Below are 21100 nucleotides of genomic sequence, written 5' to 3'. Positions count from 1 at the left end.
GAATTTAGAATTGTAATATTGTTCTCAGTGGTGTTTTATATTCTATTAAATAAGTTTTCTTATTTCTTTCCACCATCTCTATGATATACCAATTCCTCTCCCCAGGCTAAAATATCACTTTCTTTAATTCTGGTTGGCTGGATATAATTTTGTAGACTAACAGGACTTGGCATTCTTCCATCTAGGCTTTTCTGACTCTCACAGATTCTATTAAGAAAACAGATGATATTTTTTTTATTTACATGTGTGTGCATATGTGTGTGTGTGTGTGTGTGTGTGTGTGTGTGTGTGTGTGTGTGTGTCTGGCTTTTCTCTTATAGCTCCAAATAAATGTTCTTGTTATGTTTTTAAGATACAACTAGAATTTTTGAAAATATTTATCTGTTTTAGTGTTTTAATTTATGAAAATCTGTTGAGATTTTCTTTTCTGGTCCTATCTATTGGTGTACTTTGTGCTTCTTTTATATATTTGGATATACATTCCCTTAGTTTCAGGAACTCTTCTTCCATGAAATTGACCTTATTGAAAAACCGGTCTATGCCATTGACCTACAATTCTTCTGCATTTTCTATGCCAATAATTTAAAGGTTCAGTTTTCTCATCATGTCTCACATTTCATTTCTCATTTTCAAGTTTTCACATTTTTATATTTTATACTGTATTTTATCTGTAAGTCCTATTTTTCTGACTTCTGCTTTCTTCGTTTGATATGTGTGTTTTTCCCTTGAGGTTCCAGCTGGACTGTTCCTTTTTTCAGTTCTGTCCTCTTTAAGCTTGAGTCTTCTTCACTCTATTTCCTTGTTGAATTCCATGAACAAGGCTTGCATTCTCTTCATCATTTACTTCAGTCTTTTTTTTTATGAGACAGGGTTTCCCTGTGAAGGTTTGGAGCCTATCCTGGTACCTTCTCTGGAGAACAGGGTGGCCTTGAACTCACAGGTTTCTGCCTGCCTCTGCCTCCCAAGTCCTGGGATTAAAGGTATGCACCACAAATGCCCAGCTTTAACTCAGTCTTATATTTTTGTTTACTTGGTCATAGGGAAGGCATTGATTGTCCTTGAGTTATTTCTCTGTTGTTTTATTGAACTTTTCTTTGTGTCTTCTTTAAACTCCTTAAATTACTCTATGAAGTTGTAGAATGTACTTTTATATTCTGTGTCCTGAATTTTATTAAGTGACCCTTATTGGCAAATATTTCTACCAGAATAGCACACTTGGAGAGACTATACTCACTGAATATGTGATATTGCTGGTATTTTTGATGGTATTTGGGCATGGGGATGTTTTGTTACTTCTAATATTCATATACGCAATTCAGATTGTGTTAAAAGACAGTATGTTCAAGCTTGTTAGGTGTAGAGATTGAAAATGGCTTATGTGTATTGAAATAAAATGGACAGAATGGTCTTGGCTGGTTTACAGCACGTGGGTCTTCACCTCTAGTTGGATACCTAGAGGTGAGGGGTACATCTGACAGGATTAAGAGTTTGGATGTGCCACATGAGGGGCATGTGGGAATAACGATATGTGGGAAGGTTATTGGAGGAAACCTACTGGTTGGCTGTGGCTCAGGAAGGGTGTCCAGATTATGTCATAGCTGCTCATGTGGAAGAGATGTAGATCAGGCAGGTTGACAAAAAGGTATGAATGATGAAGACAGAGTCATCTTGCTAGATACTGGAGGAAGAGGTGAGAAGTCTGGTTGTGTGGAGATATTTAATGATCAGTGAAAGGACCTGTGAGTGTTGGTATTTAGGAAAGTTCACAGAAAAAGCCTAGACAATGGTTGTATTGCAGGTGATGATAGCCAGACTAGATTGGGGCACTGGATGTAGGACCTGGGCTATTTTTGGGGAGTTGACAAGGAAGCATATATGGACAAATCAGGGAGACTCACTTGATTAGAAATTAGGGGAAGAAGATTTGAAAGACTATGTAAATGCCCACATCATTAATTAATAATTTATAATATATGAAAGATAAAGTACCAGAGGGCCAGAAGCCAATAATAAAACACTTTTTTTCATCATGCCAGTACTACACACACCACACTCTACTATTTTGTAAATAAATGGGATTTTTGGATACAAATCCATAAACACATTGAGGATTTTAATATCCTCTGCTTTTGTATGTGCTATAAGAAAGTGTGTGGGGAACATTGGCAGATTCCTTGTCAGGCACAAGGGTGACAGAAGTGGGGAACAAACATGCCAGGCAGAGAGAGCATAAGTCAGAAGTTTTACTAGAAAGGATAGGGGGTAAGAAAAAAGAAACGAAGTAAAGAGGACAGAAGAGGAGGGTAAGAGAAAAAGTACAGGATGCCCCCAGGGAAAGAGCAGAGAAGAGAGCAGGTTGGGTCCTTTAAAGAGCCTGGGCCTGCCATGAGCAAGTGGGAGACTGGGCTTGGTTAGCCTAGTTTCCAACATTCCTCATTTATTATTAAAAAGATCATAGGTGAGGCAGTTTAGGGAATGAGGGCATCAAGTTCTCAAGGCTTCTATTTTGCTGACTGGTGGGAATTGACCATCTTTGGGGGACCTGAGAAAGCTGGAGTGCTGCCACATCCTGGGGAAGCTGGTTGTATCATTCCAGTTTAGGCTCTCTGGAACTCTCTGGGGCCTCTTGGACCTGGCATGTGCAAGGAAGAGAAACAGGGTAGTAATGCAAATGGGCAGAAAATAGGAATCTGCACCTTCCAGCTGATTGCATTAGGATCCAAAATGGTTTTCTTTAAAAAAAAACTTTACTCCAAATGTACTGCAGTATTATTATTAAGAATGGTCACAAAATAAAGCTGTAGAGAATAGAGAAAGACATTCAAAATATTATATTACATCATATACAAAGACAAAACAAAAGTAAGCATGGTAAGGCTAAGTTTGAAGCCCACCAATACCTAAGAAGCTTGGGCAGTTGAAGACTCCTAGTGTAGAATGAATCAGTTTTCCCTAGTTGCACTCTATCGGTTTCTCATGCACCAGTAAATGTCCCTAAACACAGAGGAATATGGGCAGCTCCAATTGGATATAGTGGTTATGAGAAGAGGAAATCAATACAAGGGAAACATGATGGGTTGAGTCATGCAAGTGTCAGAAATACTGTGGTTATTGATATGTTCAAAATATATTATAAACACATTAAATTCATAAAGGTTGGATTTAAAAATAAACAGTATTCTCAAAATATAGAATGTTTTTAGATCACTTTAGATGACAGGTATAAAAGTGTTATATGGTAAATACTTTAAGTTATTGAAAATGACACCAAAAGATGGAAAGATCACCCTTGCTCATGGATCTGTATGATTGATATAGAAAAGACGCTATACTTTAAAAGCACTGTAGTGATTTATTATAATTCCAACCACAATATCAGGACAAGTTTCCACTTAAATAGAAAAAAATCAGTTTCATATACAAACACAAAAAGAAAAAATGTCTAGTATAGCTAAATTAATCATGAATAATTAAAATTTGCTGGAGGTATCCTCATCCGATTTTCAATTTGAACTATAGAGTGATAGTAATAACAACAACTTGGTGAAAAACTTGTGTAAAACACATTGTTGTAAAAGCACATTAGTCAATGTAATTTACTTGAACACCCAAACATAAATCCACACACATTTGGACACCTATTTTCTATGAAGTATGCATAAATGCACAATGGAAAAAGGATAGCATCTTCAACAAATAGTACTGGTCTAAGTGAATGGCTACATGTAAAAGAATGCAAAGAGACACATACTAATTATTCTGAACAAAACTGAGCTGCAAGAATCGGTCTCCTGTGCCAATTTGTTCAAGGGTAATTTCCACTTTCTCTTCTAGAAGATTCAGTGTGGGTAGACTTATGGAGAGATCTTTGATCCATTTGCACTTAAATTTCATGCATGGTGACAGGTATGTATCTATCTGCAATCTTCTGCATGTCTAAATCCAATTGTGCCAGCACCATTTGTTGAAGATGCTATCATTATTCCATTATACAGATTTAGCACCTTTGTCAAAAATACCGTTTTTTAGGTGCGCGGTTTAATATCTGGGTCTTCAATTCGATTCCATTGGTCTATCTGTCTATTCTTGTGCCAATACCAAGCTGTTTTCAGAATGATGGCTCTACAGTAGAGCTTGAAGTCAGGGATGGTGATGCCTCCAGAAGATCCTTAATTGTAAAGAGTTGTTTTGGCTATCCTGTTTTTTTTTTATTTTTCCATATAAATTTGAGTATTGTTCTTTCAATGTCTGTGAAAAACTGTGTTGGGATTTTGATGGGGATTGTGTTAAATCTGTAGATTGCTTTTGGTAGAATTGCCATTTTTACTATGTTAATTTTACGTGTCCAAGAGCATGGGAGATCTTTCCATTTTTTGGTATCTCCTTTAATTTCTTTCTTTAAAGACCAAAGTTCTTATTGTACAGGCCTTTCACTTTTTTGTTTAGTGTTACCCCAAGATATTTTATGTTGTTTGTGGATATTGTGAAAAGTGATGTTTCCCTCATTATTTTCACATGGTTTTATCTTCTGTATATAGTAGGGCTACTAATTTTTTTGAGATAATTTTGTATTCTGCTACTTTGCTGAAGGTGTATTTCAGCTGTAGGAGTTCCCTGGTAGAGTTTTTCAGTTCACTAATGTAACCTATCATATAATCTGCCAATAGTGAAAGATTGACTTCTTCCTTTCCAATTTGTATCCATTTGATCCCCCTTTCTTGTCTTATTGCTGTAGCTAGAAGTTCAGGGACAATAGTGAAGAGATATGAAGAGTATGGACAGCCTTGTCTTGTTTCCAATTTTAGAGAAAATGCATTTTTATCTCATTTTAGTTTGATGTTTCCTATTGGTTTGGTGTATATTGCGTTTATCATGTTCAGATATGTTCCTGTTATTCCTGTTCTCTCCCAGAACTATATCATGAAGGGATGTTGGATTTTGTCAAAGGCTTCTTCAGCGTCTAGTAAGATGATCATGTGGTTTTTCTTTTTCAGTTTGTTTATATTGTGGATTACATTGATGGATTTTCATATGTTGAACCATCCTTGCATCCCTTTGATGAAGCCTACTTGATCATGGTGGATAATTTTTCTGAAATGTTCATTGATTTGATTCGCCAATATTTTATTGAATATTTTAGCTTTGGTGTTCATGACTGATATTGGTCTGTAGTTCTCTTTCTTAGTCATATCTTTTGTAGCTTGGGTATGAAAGAGATTGCAACCTCGGAGAAAGAGTTTGGCAATGTCCCATCTGTTTCTATTGTTCTGAAGAGTTTGAAGAGTACTGGAATTAGCTCTTGTTTGAATTCCTGGTAGAATTCTGCAGTGAAGGAATGTGGTCCTGGGCTTTTTTGGTTTGGAGGCTTTTGATGATTGCTTCTATTTCATTAGGTTTTATAGTCGTTTTAAACTGCTTATCTGTTCTTGGTTTAATTTTGGTAAGTTATATCTATCCAGAAAACTGTCCATTTACTTTAGATTTTCAAATTTTGTGGAGTACAGGTTTTCAAAATATGAACTGATATTCTCTGGATTTCCTCAGTGCCCATTGTTATATCCACCTTTTCATTTCTGATTTTGTTAATTAGCATGCTCTCTCTGCATTTTGTATTTTTGGATACAGGTTTGTCTATCTTATTGATCTTCTCAAAGAACCAACTCTTTGTTTCATTGATACTTTGTAATGTTTTCCTAGTTTCTACTTTGTTGATTTCAGGCCTCAGGTTGATTATTTCCTGGCATTTACTCCTACCTGGTGAGTTTGCTTCTTTTTGCTCTAAACATTTCAGTTTTTCTGTCAATTCTCTAGTGTGACTTTTCTCCAGTTTCTTCATGTGGGCACTTAGTGCTATGAACTTTCCTCTTAGCACTGCTTTCAGAGTGTCCCATAAGTTTGGGTATGTTATGTCTACATTCTCATTAAATTCTAGGAAGTCTTTATTTCTGTTTTCTTTCTCCCTCAACCCAGGAATGGTGAAATTGGGTGTTATTTAATTTCTATGAATAAGTAGGTTTTATGCAATTTGAATTGCTGTTGAATTCTAGGTTTAAAGCATGGTGATCTCATAAGATACAGGGGTTATTTCAATTCCTTTATGACTGTGGATGTTTGCTTTGCTGCCAACTATGTGGTCAATTTTTGAGAAGGTTCCATGTGGTGCTGAGAAGAAGGTATATTCTTTTGTGTTTGGATGGAATATCTATAGATATCTGCTAAACCCAGTTGGGTCATAACTTCTGTCTGATCCTTCATTTCTTGGTTAAGTTTCTGTCTGGCGGTACTGTCTAGTGGTATAAGGAGTTGTTGAAGTCTCCTAGTGTAAGTGTGTGTGGTTTTCTGGGTGGTTTGAGCTTTAGTAATATTTCTTTTACGTAAGTGGTTGCCATCGTATTTGCCGCATAGATGTTCAGGATTGAGACTTCGTCTTGCTGGACTTTTCCTGTGATGAGTATGAAATGCCCTTCATCATCTCTTTGATTGATTTTTCTTTGAAGTCTAATTTGTTAGATATTAGGATTGCTACACCAGCTTGTTTCTTGGGCCCATTTGATTGGAAAATCTTTTCCCATGCTTTTACTCTGAGGTAACCCCTGTGTTTGAAGTTGAGGTGTGTTTATTGTAAACAGCAGAAGGATGGATTCTGTCTTTGTATCCATTCTGTCAGACTATATCTTTTTATGGGTAAGTTAAGACCATTGACATTTAGGGATATTAATGTCCAGTGATTGTTGGTTTTTGTTTGTTTTGGATTTATTGTTGGTGGTGTCATTGTGTGTTGATTTCACCTTCCTGTTTCTTTTTGTGTCTGGTTAAATTAGATTATCTATTGCTGTGTTTGAATTTAGTCGTGTTCATAGGGTTGGAGTTTTTCTTCCAGAACCTTCTGTAGTGCTGGATTTGTGTATATGTATTATTTAAATCTGTTTTTGTCATGGAACACCTTGTTTTCTAAATCTATAGTGATTGAAAGTTTTGCTGGGTACAGTAATCTGGGTTGACATCCATGTTCCCTTAGTGCTTGTAGGTTATCTATCCAAGACCTTCTTGCTTACAGAGTTTCCATTGAAAGTCGGGTGTGATTCTGATTGGTTTGCCTTTATATGTTACTTGGCCTTTTCCTTTGCAGCTCTTAATATTTTCTCTTTGTTCTGTAGATTTGGTGTTTTGTTTATTATGTGTCAGGGGGACATCTTTTGGGAAGGAAGAGTGGACTGATTCCAGATTCAGGGAGCTTGTCCCTGCTTGGGCGGGTCTACTCCCAGTGGGCGCAGGCCCAATGATATTGGAGTGATTGTGGCTTGGGAAGGGAGTTGATCAAGAGCAGAAGGTCACTCACCTCATTATGGATCAGGTCGGTGGAGAGGGAAGGAAGAGTGGGGTTTTTCCAGATTCAGAGAGATCCTCCTTGCCTGGAAGGTCTACCCCAATAGGAACAGGCCCAGAGAGATCAGGGTGAAAGGGCTTTGGACAGGAGTTGGGCAAGAGCAGAAGGTCACTCACCTCATTATGGATCAGGTCGGCAGAACTGGCTCTGCTATTCATTTTAAAGCAACCAATAGACTATATTTTTATATTTGCTGCTATGTAAGCTTCCAAAGCTGAGAAGCCCCCAACAATTTACACAAATATGATTTATACAAAAGATCAACATATCATCCAAACCTTAAAAATGCTAAACTTTCAACTATACCACAGTGATAGCCAATAGTTGTCTAATTAGACATAAGGTCCTTCCAATCAACAAGAGTCAAGCCATCACTGGTAATGAAAACCTAGCTAAAATACCATGGCTAGTAACATTATGGATGTTGGAAGGGAAAATAAACATAACTTCATTAAATCACCATAATCCTGAACTTTACTACAAATCTTTGTCCTTTCATCCACAGAAAAGTATAGTACTCAAACATTATGAAGGAAAATTCTCTTTGCAACAGACAGAGACCTCTACAGAAAATGACAACCAATAAAATGAAGAGTTGTGGAGACATGTGTCAAGGTTACATCTACAATACAACTCCAGAACATAAGACTCAGGGGTCATTGCAGTAGAGGGTATGGTAACATTCTAAGAACAGAGCAACAGGTAGGGTGTTCTGTGCTTGTGTCCCAGCAATGTCAGAAAATATGCTCATAAAATCCCACCAGTATGACTGCCTAAACATGTGTTGAATGAGCATAACATAGACATACTAATCTAGATGAGAAAAAGGCCACATGGCCTCAAATCTACCTAAAGGCTAGAGCCAACTAACATATATACAAAGATCAGGAGAAATAGGCTTCTCTGTGAAAGAGGAAAACAACTGATTCCAAAATGGGCATTGGCCAACTGGTCAAACCTCAAAACATAATTTCAAGGAACATTATACAGACTGAATAGGTTGTACTTGTGTGTGTCTGTGTGTGTTTTTGTGTCCCTGTGTGTGAATATATATATATATATATATATATATATATATATATATATATATGACCAATGATTACACAGGCCATGAATTTGAATGAAAATGCAAGGGGTATATTGGAGGTTTCACAGAGGGAAATTTAAAGGAGGAAACGATGTAATCTTATTGTTTTCACATAAAATAAATAATTGAAAATATTACCAAAAACATTACTTTATTTATATTTGCTGCTGACAAATTTGAATGGAAGTTGTATTGGGAAAATAAAATAAAAATTGTAATAATTTGGTTCCTGTCTTAATCGGTGTTCTATTACTGTGAAGAAACCACATGACCATAGCAACTCTTATAAAAGAAAATGTTTAATAAGGGCTGGATTGTAGTTTCAGGGATTTAATAGATTATCATTAAGGCAGATAGTATGGTTACAACATCCAGGCAGACATGGCACTAGAGAAGTACCTGGAAGTTCTACATCCAGATCCACAGAGACAGAAGAGACAGAAAGAGAGCCCTGGGCCTGGTTTGGGCTTCTGAAACGACAGATACTGACCACAGTAATAGACCTATTTCAACAAGGCCACACCTGCTCCAACAAGACCTCCCCTCCAAATCTCTGTCAATCAGGGCAACTTACTAATGACCAGGCATAGAAATATATGACCCTATGGGGAATATTCCTATTCAAACTGCTAGAGATAAGTTTATGTACTTCCTGGAGATGTATTTTCTATTTAAAACAAGATTAAATAGCTCTAAGTGAGTGTATTTAAATAGGAACAAATTATAGTGATTACTTAAAGAGATCTCATACCAAAATGCAATAAAATATCAAGAATTAGTACCCATTTTTGTAATGACTCAGTATTACTGGACTCAAATTCACATCAAAGAGACAAAAAGTAAAACAATCAAATAGAAAACAAGATTTCCTTACAGGGACATGTACTACGTCTCTGGCTTCTTTTCCTGGGGATTCCAGGGTGTCAAATTTAAAAGAAACTTGGGACAAATATCTAATATCTAACTGTGATGAATGTTAGGATAACAAAGCAATGTTAGCTCCAGGCATTCTCAGCAACTCAATTACCTGTTACAGATTCCATGATAGCATTCTGGTTCTTATCTAGCACCCCTTACTACAAACTTCTCCAGTGAATAGGCTTTTGTTTCCTCCAGCTTCTCATTCCTACATAAACTTTCCATTTTTGCCTTCCACCCTCTTGGCTCTCTCTTAGTCCTCCTGGCCATTTCTCTCTTTTACCACTTTCCTCTTGGTACTTTATCTCCTGTGTCACTCTGTCATTTCTGTCCCTGTTTCTTTCAACTCTCTCTCTCTCTCTCTCTCTCTCTCTCTCTCTCTCTCTCTCACACACACACACACACACACACACACACACACACACACAATTCATGTCTCCCCTCATAGCCTAGTTCAGTATCCTGTACACTTTCTCCATCTCTTCTAGACTCTTCCAGATGCCTATGGCTGTACACTTCTTCATCTCAACATTAAAACATTCCTTCAAACATTCTTAGTGTGGTACTGTCCTTTATACAAAGGGAACCTCATGAATGGCTCAAGTTTCCTTTTCCCATAGTGTCAATTCTGGTACCTAGAACAACATTCTACCTAGGATCTACAATGGACACACGTGGTAATGACTCAAAAGCACTCCCTACAAGGCCAAACACAGCATATTTTCCTAAGATCGAGAGAGTGAAATAGAAGCCTAGACATCAAACACCAAAAAATAACAAAGAGAAGCCCAGAAATCAATAGCTACCATCACAATCATCCCAAATCCAGATACCTAGACACCCGTGTCAAACCCAAATCATTAGCTCCCAAGACAATATCTTTCCACCAAAACTTAGCAAACCTACTAGAGTAGACCTTGAGAAATACAGTAGAGCCACAGAAAAAGACAAGGACTTCAAAACTGATGCTATTAATATGTTCAAGTACATTGAAGAGGATGTGAATGAAACCATCAATGAAGCTTAAGAAAACACAAACAAACGGAACACAATGATGAAACAGATTAAAACATCATAGGACAAAAAGAATCACTGGGATAAAACTAGAGTAAAAAATTATAAGAAGTAAAACGAAAACCTCAGATGGAGGCCTCCCCAACACTCCAAGAAATGGGAGAGATAATTTCAGGTGTTGAAGACAAGAAGAAATGGTATTCTTTTCAGAAGTCTTTTTCTGAGTAAATGAGTTCAAGGTTCTTCCTCACATTCTCTTCCATCATGTTCACTGTTATTTGGATGTTGCTGAGGTCTTTAATCCATTTCAAATGTTGTGCAGTGTGGTAATTATGGATCTAACTGCATTAATCTCCATGCACCATCCAGTTTGACCATCACCATTTGTTAAAGTATCTGTCTTCTTTCTCCACTGTGTATTTCTAGTATCCTTATTTTTAAACAAAACAAAAAAATGAAAAATCCATAGGTTTGCAGTTTTACATCTTACAGTCTTCAATTCGATCATTCATCGAAGTTTCTGTTTCCTTGCCAATACCATGCTGTTTTTATTACTCTAGTTCTGCATCTCACTTTATGCCGTGGGATAGTGATACCTTTAGAAGTTATTATTTAGCTTTCATGGTGTTATTGTATTTCCATGAGGTGATGAAATCCTTTAATCTCAGCACTTTGGAGGCTGAGGGAGGTGGATGTCTATGAGTTGGAGGCCACTGGGGTCTAGATATCAACTCTCAAATCAGTCAAGACTATATATTGAGACCACCTGATGAATCCCCCTTCCTTCATCTTAGGCTTGAAAGCTGTCTGATAGTACAGATTGACCTGATAGACCAGCCTGTAATTGAACATTTGTCTTCGGCCTGCTAGTTCCCAAATTACCACACAGAGTCTTATATTAATAGTAAATGCTCAGTATATAGCTCAAGCTTATTACTAACTACCTTGTACATTTTAATTTAACCCATATTCCTTATTTATACTCTGCCACATTGTGGCACATTTATTGGCAGGGCATGATCTTTTCCTACTCCCTCTGCATCTGGCTGGTGACTCCAGACTCTGCCCTTCTCCTTCATCTTCATCACTTTTGATTGATTTTGTTTGAAATCTAATTTGTTAGATATTAGGATTGCTACACAAGATTGTTTCTTGGGTCCCTTTGATTGGAAAATGTTTTCCCTACCCTTTACTCTGAGGTAACGCCTTTCTTTGTAGTTGAGGTATATTTCTTGTATACAGCAGATGGATTCTGTCTTCATATCCATTCTGTTAGCCTGTATCTTTTTATAGGCAGGTGAAGACCATTAACACTGAGGCATATTGGTGTCCATTTATTGTTGGTTCTTGTTTGTTTTGGATTTATTGTTGGTCATGTCATTGTGTGTATATTTCACCCTAATATTTCGTTTTGTGTTTGGTAAAGTTGGATTATCTGTTGCCTATATTTTTGTGAGGGCAGTTATTCTGTTGGGTTGGAGTTTTCCCTCCAGAACTTTCTGTAGTGCTGGGTTTTTGGATATGTATTGTGTAAATCTGATTTTGTCATGAAATATCTTGTTTTCTCCATCTATAATGATTGAAAGCTTTGCTGGGTACAGTAGTCTGTGTTATCATTCATGTTCCCTTAGTGTTTGTAAGACATCTGTCCAGCATCATCTGGCTTTCAAAGTTTCAATTGAGAAGTCTGGTGTAATTCAGATAAGCCTGCCTTTATTTGTTACTTGAACTGTTCCCTTTGCTGTTCTTAATATTTACTCTTTATTCTGAAGGTTTGGGGTTTGATAATTATGTGAAGATGGGACTTCTTTTTGTGGTCCAGTCTATTTGGTGTTCTGTAAGCTTCTTCTACTTTTATAGGCATATCCTTCTGTAGTTTGGGGAAGTTTTCTTCAATCATTCTGTTGAATATGTTTTCTGTACTTTTGAGCTGTATTTCTTCAGCATCTTTTATACCTATTATTCTTAGGATCAGCCTTTTCATGGTGTGCCATATTTCCTGGATATTTTGTGTTAGGGATATGTTGGACTTGAGATTTTCTTTGGTGGATTAATGTATATCCCCTAGTGAGTCGTCGACAACTGAGGTTCTCCCTTCCATCTCTTGTTTTCTATTGGTTATACTCATATCCTTAGATTCTGATCATTTATCCAGCCTTTCTATTTCCAGCATCCCCTCATTGTGTGTTCCTTTGTTGTTTCTATTTCAGCTTTCATGCCTTGAACAGTTTCAAGTGCTTCTTTCACTTGTTTGGTTGCTTTTTCTTTGGATTGTTTAAGAGAATTACTATTTTTTTTAATTCTTTTGGTTGTTCTTCCTTCCATTTATTTAAGAGATTTTCTTGTTTCCTCTTTATGAGTCTCAAACATCTTCATAAAATAGATTTTTTGGTTTGTCTCTTCTTCTTCCTCTGTGTTGTGTTTTTCATCTTGCTGGTTAGAGTTCCTAGATATTGGTGGTGTCATTTTGGTCTTTCTGTTGTTGAGTGTGTTCTTATTCTGCATTCTTCTCATCTCTTCTTCCAGTGGGTGCAGGTGGGGGTCTCTCTATCTCCCTTTGTCACCTGGTTGTAAGTGTGGGCCATGTCTTCAATATGTGCAGCTATGGAAGGTCTTTCCTCTCCTGGTAGTCTCCTCATTCAAGAGTGGTCAGGATAGTGCAGGGGGAAGGAAGAGTGAGGCATTTTCAGATTCAGGGAGATTCTCTCTGTCAGGGTGGATCCACTCAATGCAGTCCCAGGCCCAGAGAGATCCTGGAGTAATGGGGGCCTTGGACATTAGTAGGGCTCGGGAGAGATCATGGCAGTGGAGAGGGAAGGAAGAGTCTATAATCTGGAAACTTTTACCACTTGCAAGAACAATAAAGAACATTATAACAGAATGTGGATGAAGTTACAATAGAAACTGTGTGTGTGTGTGTGTGTGTGTGTGTGTGTGTGTGTGTGTGTGTGTGTTGGATTTGGCATTTTTTTATAAATTTGATTTAAATTAGAAACAGTCTTATTTTGCAAACCAATCCCAGTTCCCTCGCCCTCTCATCCTCCCATGCTCCACCACTGACCCCCATTGAACCCCAAAAATCCATTCGCCAGGAAGGGTGAGGCCTACCATGAGAGATCATCAAAGTCTATCTAGTCATTTGTTACAGGGTTTATGCCCTCCCCTGTGAATCCAGGCTGAGAGAGTATTCTTCCATGGGGAATGGGCTCCAGAAATCCATTGTGCACTAGGGATATATACTGGTTCCACTATCAGAGGCCCAGACCTCCTAGCAGACACCCACATGTGGGAGCCTGATTTGGTCCTTTGCTGGTTCCCCAGCTGTCAGTCAGGTGTCCAGGAGCTCCCACTTGCTCAGGTCAGCTGTTTCTGTGGGTTTCACAGCATGGTCTTGACACATTTTCCATCACTCCTCCCTCTCTACAACTGGATTCCAGTAGTTCAGCTCCGTGCTTAGCTGTGGATCTCTTCTTCTGCTTCCATCAGCTACTGAATGAAAGCTCTAGGATGGCAATAAGGTAGTCATAGACCTCATTACAGGGGAAGGCCTTTTAAGGTAGCCTCTCCACTATTGCTTAGATTCTTAGTTGGGTTCATTTTTTTTTTATCTCTGGACATTTCTGTAGAGCCAGATTTCTCTTTAAACCTGAAATGGCTCCCTCTACTAAGGTGTCTCTTCTCTTGTTCTTCTCTATTCATCCCTTGACTCAATCTTCCAGATCACTCATGCTCTTCTCCCCCCTCCTCCACTACACGTTCTCCTACATCCCTCCTCCCTACACCCTGTGCATTCAGGTTTTCAGGAGCTCTAGTGTCACTCCCCTTCTCTGGGAGATCATATATGTCTCTCTTAGGGTCCTCATTGTTTCCGAGATTCTCTGGAGATGTGGATTGTAAACACAGTGCTAGTAGCCCAGACACTGAGATTCACAATTAATAAAAGGCACCTTCTGAAACTGAGAATGTTCTGTAGGGCAAAGCAGTCAGTCAACAAGACAAAACAGTAGTCCACAGAATGGGAAAAGATATTCGCCAACCCCACATCTGACAGAGGGCTGCTTTCCATATACAAAGACTTCAAGAAGCTAGTCACCAAAATACCAAATAATCTAATTAAAAAGTTGGGTACAAAACTAAACAGAGAATTCTCAATACAGGAATCTAAAATTGCTGAAAGACACATAAGAAAGAGTTCAACAGCATTAGCAATCAGGGAAATGTAAATCAAAACACCTCTGAGATACAATCTTATACCCATCCAAATGGATAAAAACAATAATATCAGTGACAGTTTATGCTGGTGAGGATGTGGGAAAGGGGAACAGACCTCCATTGCTTGTGGGAGTGTCTGATCCCTGACAACCTAGAAACTCAAAATAACTGTTTTTTCTTTGCTTCTTCAGGTCACATATGGATTGTTTCATTCTGTGCTAAGTGACAAAGATACATTCCAATCCTTGTACCAGATTTCTCCTCAAGAAAAAGCTCTGACCAAAGGGGTGATCTTTTTATTGCTGCACTTTGGCTGGAAGTGGGTGGGGCTCATTGTGGCTGATGACCTAAATGGAAAGGAATTCCTCTCTGACCTGACAGCAGAGCTTGCTTCAGAAGATATCTGTGTGGCTTTTACAGAAAAAATACCAACTTTTAAAAAAAATGGATTTTCTGTTTTGGGTTGGGGTGGTGAATTTGAGCCAACATACAAAAGTAAATTGCATGTGTTTTATGGGGATATAGATGATGTCCTGATTTTCTACATACTAAACGAAATTAAGTCAAAGACAAAGAAGATGTGGATCATGGCAAAGCCCAACTTTGTTTACTTACAATCTGTATTTTATAAGTGGATTGGTTTGATGTCCTTTTTTGAAGGTAGATACTCATTGTCAAAGAAGAGAAATATCCCTGGCTTCAAGCACTTTGTCCAGGCACTTACTCCCTCACATTACCCAAGTAGTATTTACTTCCATAAATTCTGGCTGGACAATTTTCACTGTTCACCTTCTCCTTTGCTATGTGGAGTTCAAGAACTCTGCCCACTGAATATATCGCTAAAGAATAAACAGGAAATACAGGTTGTGATGATCACTTCTGAGCCCAGCGTTTCCATATTGAATGCAGTGTATGCAGTGGCCCATGCCCTCCATGAAATGCTTTTGAGTAAAACAAAAATAGATTCTCACAAAGACATAAACCAGGACAGGCTTCTACCTTGGCAGGTAAGTCTACCTCATAAAGAAAGGAGACACTGGGAACTTACATCATTAGTAGGTACTTCACTGAGGTCAAACACACAACACACTTTCATGCTGTAATGAAAAGAATAATGCAAAACATTGCTGACTTCTAGGGTCCAACCCCCAGTCAGAACCAGGGTAAATAAGGAAATCCATGAAGGTGGGGGATCTAGCATAGATACTTACTTGAGGTTTACTAGACTTTTCTGTCTGAGGGGGAAAATAAGGAAACAGGGATGCTTTCTGTGGGTAAATATCTGTTTACTTCATCTTTAAAAAATTTGTGAAAAATCTGCCTATCCTCCCAATGCTTTATTCAGCAGCTTTTTTCTACTTAATTATACTTTTTCTTTCCTCTCTCCTTTTCTTCCTCTGCCCCCCTTTTGCAACTATCTTTCTACCTCTTCATTAACAATCCTGTCTTCTACCTCTGCTGCCTCTGCCTCTGCTCTCTGCCTCATCCCCTGCCTCTGCCTTCTACTTCCCTCACAGCCAAACTCTGGCCCATTGTATTTTATTTTTCAGGGCCCAACCCATATTCATAACCCATGTTAAGTCACATAGTTTCACTCAGGCTAGCAATGTCTCATTTACCCATACATGTAGCACTTTCCCACATAGAAAATGACTTTGGAAATCAAGACTTATCAATAACAAATAATTAGCCAGACCTTGAGTGGTAGGGAGCTCATAGAGACGAAATTTGCTTTGATCTCTGGCCTTGAAATTGTGAAACAACACCCGAGAAAAATGAAATCATGTATTTGCCTCTAGGGAGTGCCAGATTTTTGTCTCTAGGGGCAACCAACTGCCTTGAATCTGTTCTGAAGTCAAAACTACCTGGTTTGGTAAAAGGCTGTCTTTGTGATTGGAAATCCTATGTCAGTCTGAGTAATGTAAAATATCCTAGTATTTTTTTCTGTTCATCAAAATTATACAGTTTAAGAATCATCTTCCTGGCTTTCCACAGCTGTCTTCATGCTCAGTAGATGCAATATTTTTGTGAGTTAAATGCACAAGCACTTTTAATACACCCAAAGCTGTTACTAGACAAAAATTGAAGTGACTCATGAGAGAAATTACAGACTGGAGCAACTGGTTTCCACAGACAAGTATTCCACTACCTTTCCAAGAGTGGCTCCCCACCAGGGAATCATGCTTCTGATAGGCCAAGCTGATGAACGATAATTGTCCGCTGATGTATACTCTCACGGAAGCTCTTAGTAGCAAGACAAAAGGAGGTTATGCCACTGTGGATGTGTATCTCTCTGCAATTATGGTGCATGATTTGGGGATTTTCAGCATTGAAATCAAGACATTAAATTTGTTAATGTTTCAACACATCTTTTTCAAGTACAAGATGAAATTCTGGAAGATATCTAAAGGTAATTAATGTCAAAATTAGCAAATTTAATAACCACAAATTACATTTTTATGGAATATGTCTAATGCTATCAGGTAGAGACCTGGTCACCATATATAACAACAGCAGTTTAACATAAAATACACTATATATTTAATCAAGCAAGACTATATGAGGAAACCTTTGTGGAAAATAAAAACAGCATGCTCTAGACTCAAAAGTAACTAAGAAATAAATGACTTGGGACAGATTATTTACTCTAAAATAAGATAAAATGATTGGGAAACCAAATTGTGCTTCTATTTTTAAATGTTAGAACACAGTTGGTGCCCATGATCCTAGGCCATATCTTCATCTATTAGTGATAAGTGGATATGTTTGGGTTTAAACCCTCTTGATATAATCTCAGGACTCACTTAAGCTCATGAGCATTGATGTTCACTTTCAAATAGGTTATCATCAGAAGGCTGCTAAACAAGTCAAGCAAACTTTTCATTCAGTCAAAGATAGATAAATAAAAAATGAACTCTGAATGTTTAGCGTACAATGTAATTTTGGCATTATGGATAAAAATAATATTTGACATAGACATTAACACAGTTTGTAAACATGACTTCTAGGGATATAATATTAGATAAGTTAGTATTTATCTTGTACATTGGTTGTTAACTAGTCAATGCAACATTGCAACTCAGAAGTTGAAGATTATAACCCATTGTATTAATTAATTTAAATATGTAATTAAATCATGGTGGAAGGATGCCTCAGCAGATAGGAACACTTGCTATACTTTCAGAGGACCCAAATTTGGCTGTTAGCACCCACATAGTAGTTCACAACTGTTTATAATTTTATTTTAAGGAATGTGACACATTCTTCTTCTCTCTGACGGGATCAGACATGCTGTTTGTGAACATACATATATTACACAATTAATAAAAACCCAGTGACAGACATTGAAGTTCAAGCTGAAGGTCAGGAAAGCAAAGCAGCCAACTAGAGAGTTCTTACTTCTATCAAGGCTGGGGCAATACTCTCCTCAGCATGACTGCAGACTGAATATACTGCACTCTTGTCTCCAGCCACCATATACTTCCTCTCTAGTGTGCTGAGAATAAAGGCATGTATCACCACTACCCAGCTTCTATTGCCAATGTGTGTGGCTGCTGAGATTAATGGTGTGTAACACCACCATCTGTCCTCTATGTCTGTGGCTAACTTTACACTCTTATCTTCAGGCAAGCTTTCTTAGATCATAAACAAAATATCACCACATTTCCCTTTTTTTATCTAAAATAAAAAGAGGATTGTAGCTAATAGGAGAAAAGCTTTATAAAATAAGTACAATAAATATATACAGTATGTAGGCAATAAATAAGCACACAAATAATGTCTAATTCATTTGCATTTGATAAATTTGGAGAAAATACTCAATTATCAATTCTAATTTAATGAGTCCAAATGGTTGTACCTAGTTCAATTTGTATTCTAAATTTTCTTGAAATTATCTTGTAATATCTCTCAACCTTTTACACTTTACACCTGTTAGTGAGTTTCTCTTCTGAGTCTGGTAAACAAAGAAAAATATAACTATGACTATCAAGTCATCAGCTCCCTCAGAGACCTGAGAAGAAAATAATATTGACTGAATAAGAAGGAAGTGCAAGCAAGTGACTTCCAAAAATGCGAAAAATAATAAAACCAGCTGTCTGCCTTAATAGGTACCCCAGGGTCCTCTGTAAAGTTGGGCATCCATATTTGGTATTCAGGCCTAGACTATTCAATAGACATTTCTAAGAAGCAGAATTTTTGAAGTACTGATCCACCCTGTCTTTGCAAGTTTTGTCAGTCACTCTCTTTTTTGTCCTGTTTGCACAAAATACTGTCCAAACCTTGAATAAGATTAGAAATATTTGAACAGTATGTTTTAACAAAATTAATCTCGAATTTGTATCAATACTAAAATTTGAATGCAATATATAAAAGTGTAACAATGTAAAATATTTAAACTAGTCATTGCTTTTTAGAAGTAGATTCAATAAGCATCCTTTTTATCCTAGCATATTGTACTCCCCTTTTTCTTTTCAAAGAAAGAACCTGATTCTAATCTCCTTTGGTTAGATTTTTCCCTGACCATTATCAATAGTTTCTTGTAACCATAATTCCATAAACAATAACAAGTATCCATAACCCAATGAACAACCAAAAGCCATCCACTCCAACCCTTTGGAATGTGGATATCATGTTCTTAAATTGCTTTCTGCTCTCTGTAGGTTATGGCATCTTTAGGGGAGCCTAAAAAGAAAAATTACGGTTAATTGTCAAGCCCTGGGAGAGGTAACTCTATTATTTGTTGTCCAGTCTCTGTGTAATGTGAAAGTGCAAGGCTTGTCTCAAGTTCTGGCTAGAACAGTGTATAAGGCTGGATCATCTCAGCTAGCTACCTTGAAATTGTTTTGAGCAGTGTCTGTTCGGCTGGATCATCTCAGCTAGTAGCCACCTTGTAGACCAAAGCCAATCTTTAGTTGGCATTTTTCATTTTAGTGGTATTATCATAGCCCTGGTAGAATTATCGTCGTGGGGCCCCATATTGTTAGAGACTTCAAAGGTTGCTGTTACGTTGTGTCATGGTTCACCGCAGAAAGCTGCTAGAGACTCAGGACGAAAATCTTGTACAGGAATGTAGATGATACCCTTTTCTAAAGTTTGTTGGTACTCTGAATAGGACCATTAATATCATGGCTAAAAATTAAAAATACATACATACATATCTTATACACTTTTAGATAGCATTTATACCTCAAGAGAAGCTTCAATGAGTCCAAACAAAACCAAAGGACTATGAGATTAGTAACAATACTAATGGTCACTTAATTTTTGTTTTTCTTATGTCCCATATCAGGTGAGACAAAGATTTTGGATTTTCCTTTAACAAGATTGCTTGGATTTAGAGAAGGAAAGAACCACATTCCCAACTCCAATATCTGCTTTAATCTTTAATTTAACTGGGACTACAAAAAGACAATTTGAATTACATATCTGTAGGGAAATGCAGAAATAAATATTTGGGAAGATGTATGTAATTTTATTGTGTTGGAATGTGATATACCAATAAGCCAATTTATTCTTTTTCTTGGGACTTTTTTCTTGATGATTTGTCCTTTTTCTTCAGATGCCTCATTTTTTCCACTAAACTTCAGATTCATTAGACTTTTTCCCCTGAAAAAGCAAAACAAAACTACCCGATCACTAATTTTGGGGAGGCTTTATTTTGGCAAATTATATCTGATCAAATGAAAAGCATTGTAGTTTTATAGGTTATTTCAGATTAAATGTCCATGATGCTTGATGAACTGTCATCTCTTCTAACTATGAGGTGTCTCTTGTTCTAATAGAATCTTTATCACTTTTGATGGTAGTCATAGCTTTACTTCTCCTCTGTAAACAATAGCAAAACCCCTCCCATCCTATCATGTATCGTGGATTCCTTTCTGAGATCAACACATCCTTAAAGTATACTGGCTGATTTAATTCCATAGATTTTTTTTCTATTATCCAATGCCTCTCCACAGCTGTTGTTCCGTTCTCATTTTCATCTAAAAATTCAAAATTAATAAAGCATTATCCAACATATTTCTGAGGGTATTTATTATCGCTTCCTGTTTATTTAGAGTTTCCTTTAGAGTTTGATTTGATCTATCTATAACTACCTGGCCTGTAGGATTGTGTGGTATACCATAATATGCTTCATATTATAATAAGCAAAAATTTGTTTTATTTTCTTAGGGATATATGCTGGAGCATTGTCTGTCTTTATTTGAACAGGTATACCCATAATGCCCATAGCTTCTAGCAAAAGTGCAATTACTGAACCAGCCTTCTCTGAACTCAAAGAGGGTGCCCATTAAAAACCTGAATAGGTATCAATGGTGTGGTGTACATATTTAATTTTCCAAATCCTACACAATGTAAAACATCCATCTGTCAGATTTAATCCCTTTGAGTACCCTTTGGGGTTACTTCCTGCTGGTAGTGGTGTTTGGTTATATAAAGACCAAGTAGGACATTTCTTAATAATGTCCTTGGCTTGGTGC

At 37.3% G+C, this 21100-nt stretch overlaps 1 protein-coding gene across 2 annotated transcripts in view; it reads left to right on the top strand.

Moving 5' to 3' along the window:
• Positions 1-20639, top strand: part of LOC100757822 (vomeronasal type-2 receptor 26) — a 64749-nt gene extending 44110 nt beyond the window's left edge. The window contains exons 5-6 of one of the 2 annotated variants that reach the window (XM_035443201.1): positions 14810-15625; positions 16614-20639. In XM_035443201.1, coding sequence (XP_035299092.1) covers positions 14810-15625; positions 16614-16649 — 852 coding nt within the window. In that variant the 3' untranslated portion in view covers positions 16650-20639. Of the gene's footprint in view, positions 1-14809 lie in introns of both variants that reach the window. The other variant, XM_035443200.1, reaches the window with a different exon arrangement.
• Positions 20640-21100: the final 461 nt, after the last annotated feature.

Source organism: Cricetulus griseus, chromosome 4 (assembly GCF_003668045.3).
Source record: "Cricetulus griseus strain 17A/GY chromosome 4, alternate assembly CriGri-PICRH-1.0, whole genome shotgun sequence".
Classification (NCBI taxonomy): domain Eukaryota; kingdom Metazoa; phylum Chordata; class Mammalia; order Rodentia; family Cricetidae; genus Cricetulus; species Cricetulus griseus.
The sequence above is the reverse complement of the archived record's forward strand: the minus strand, read 5'-3'. Positions and strand labels throughout refer to the sequence as shown.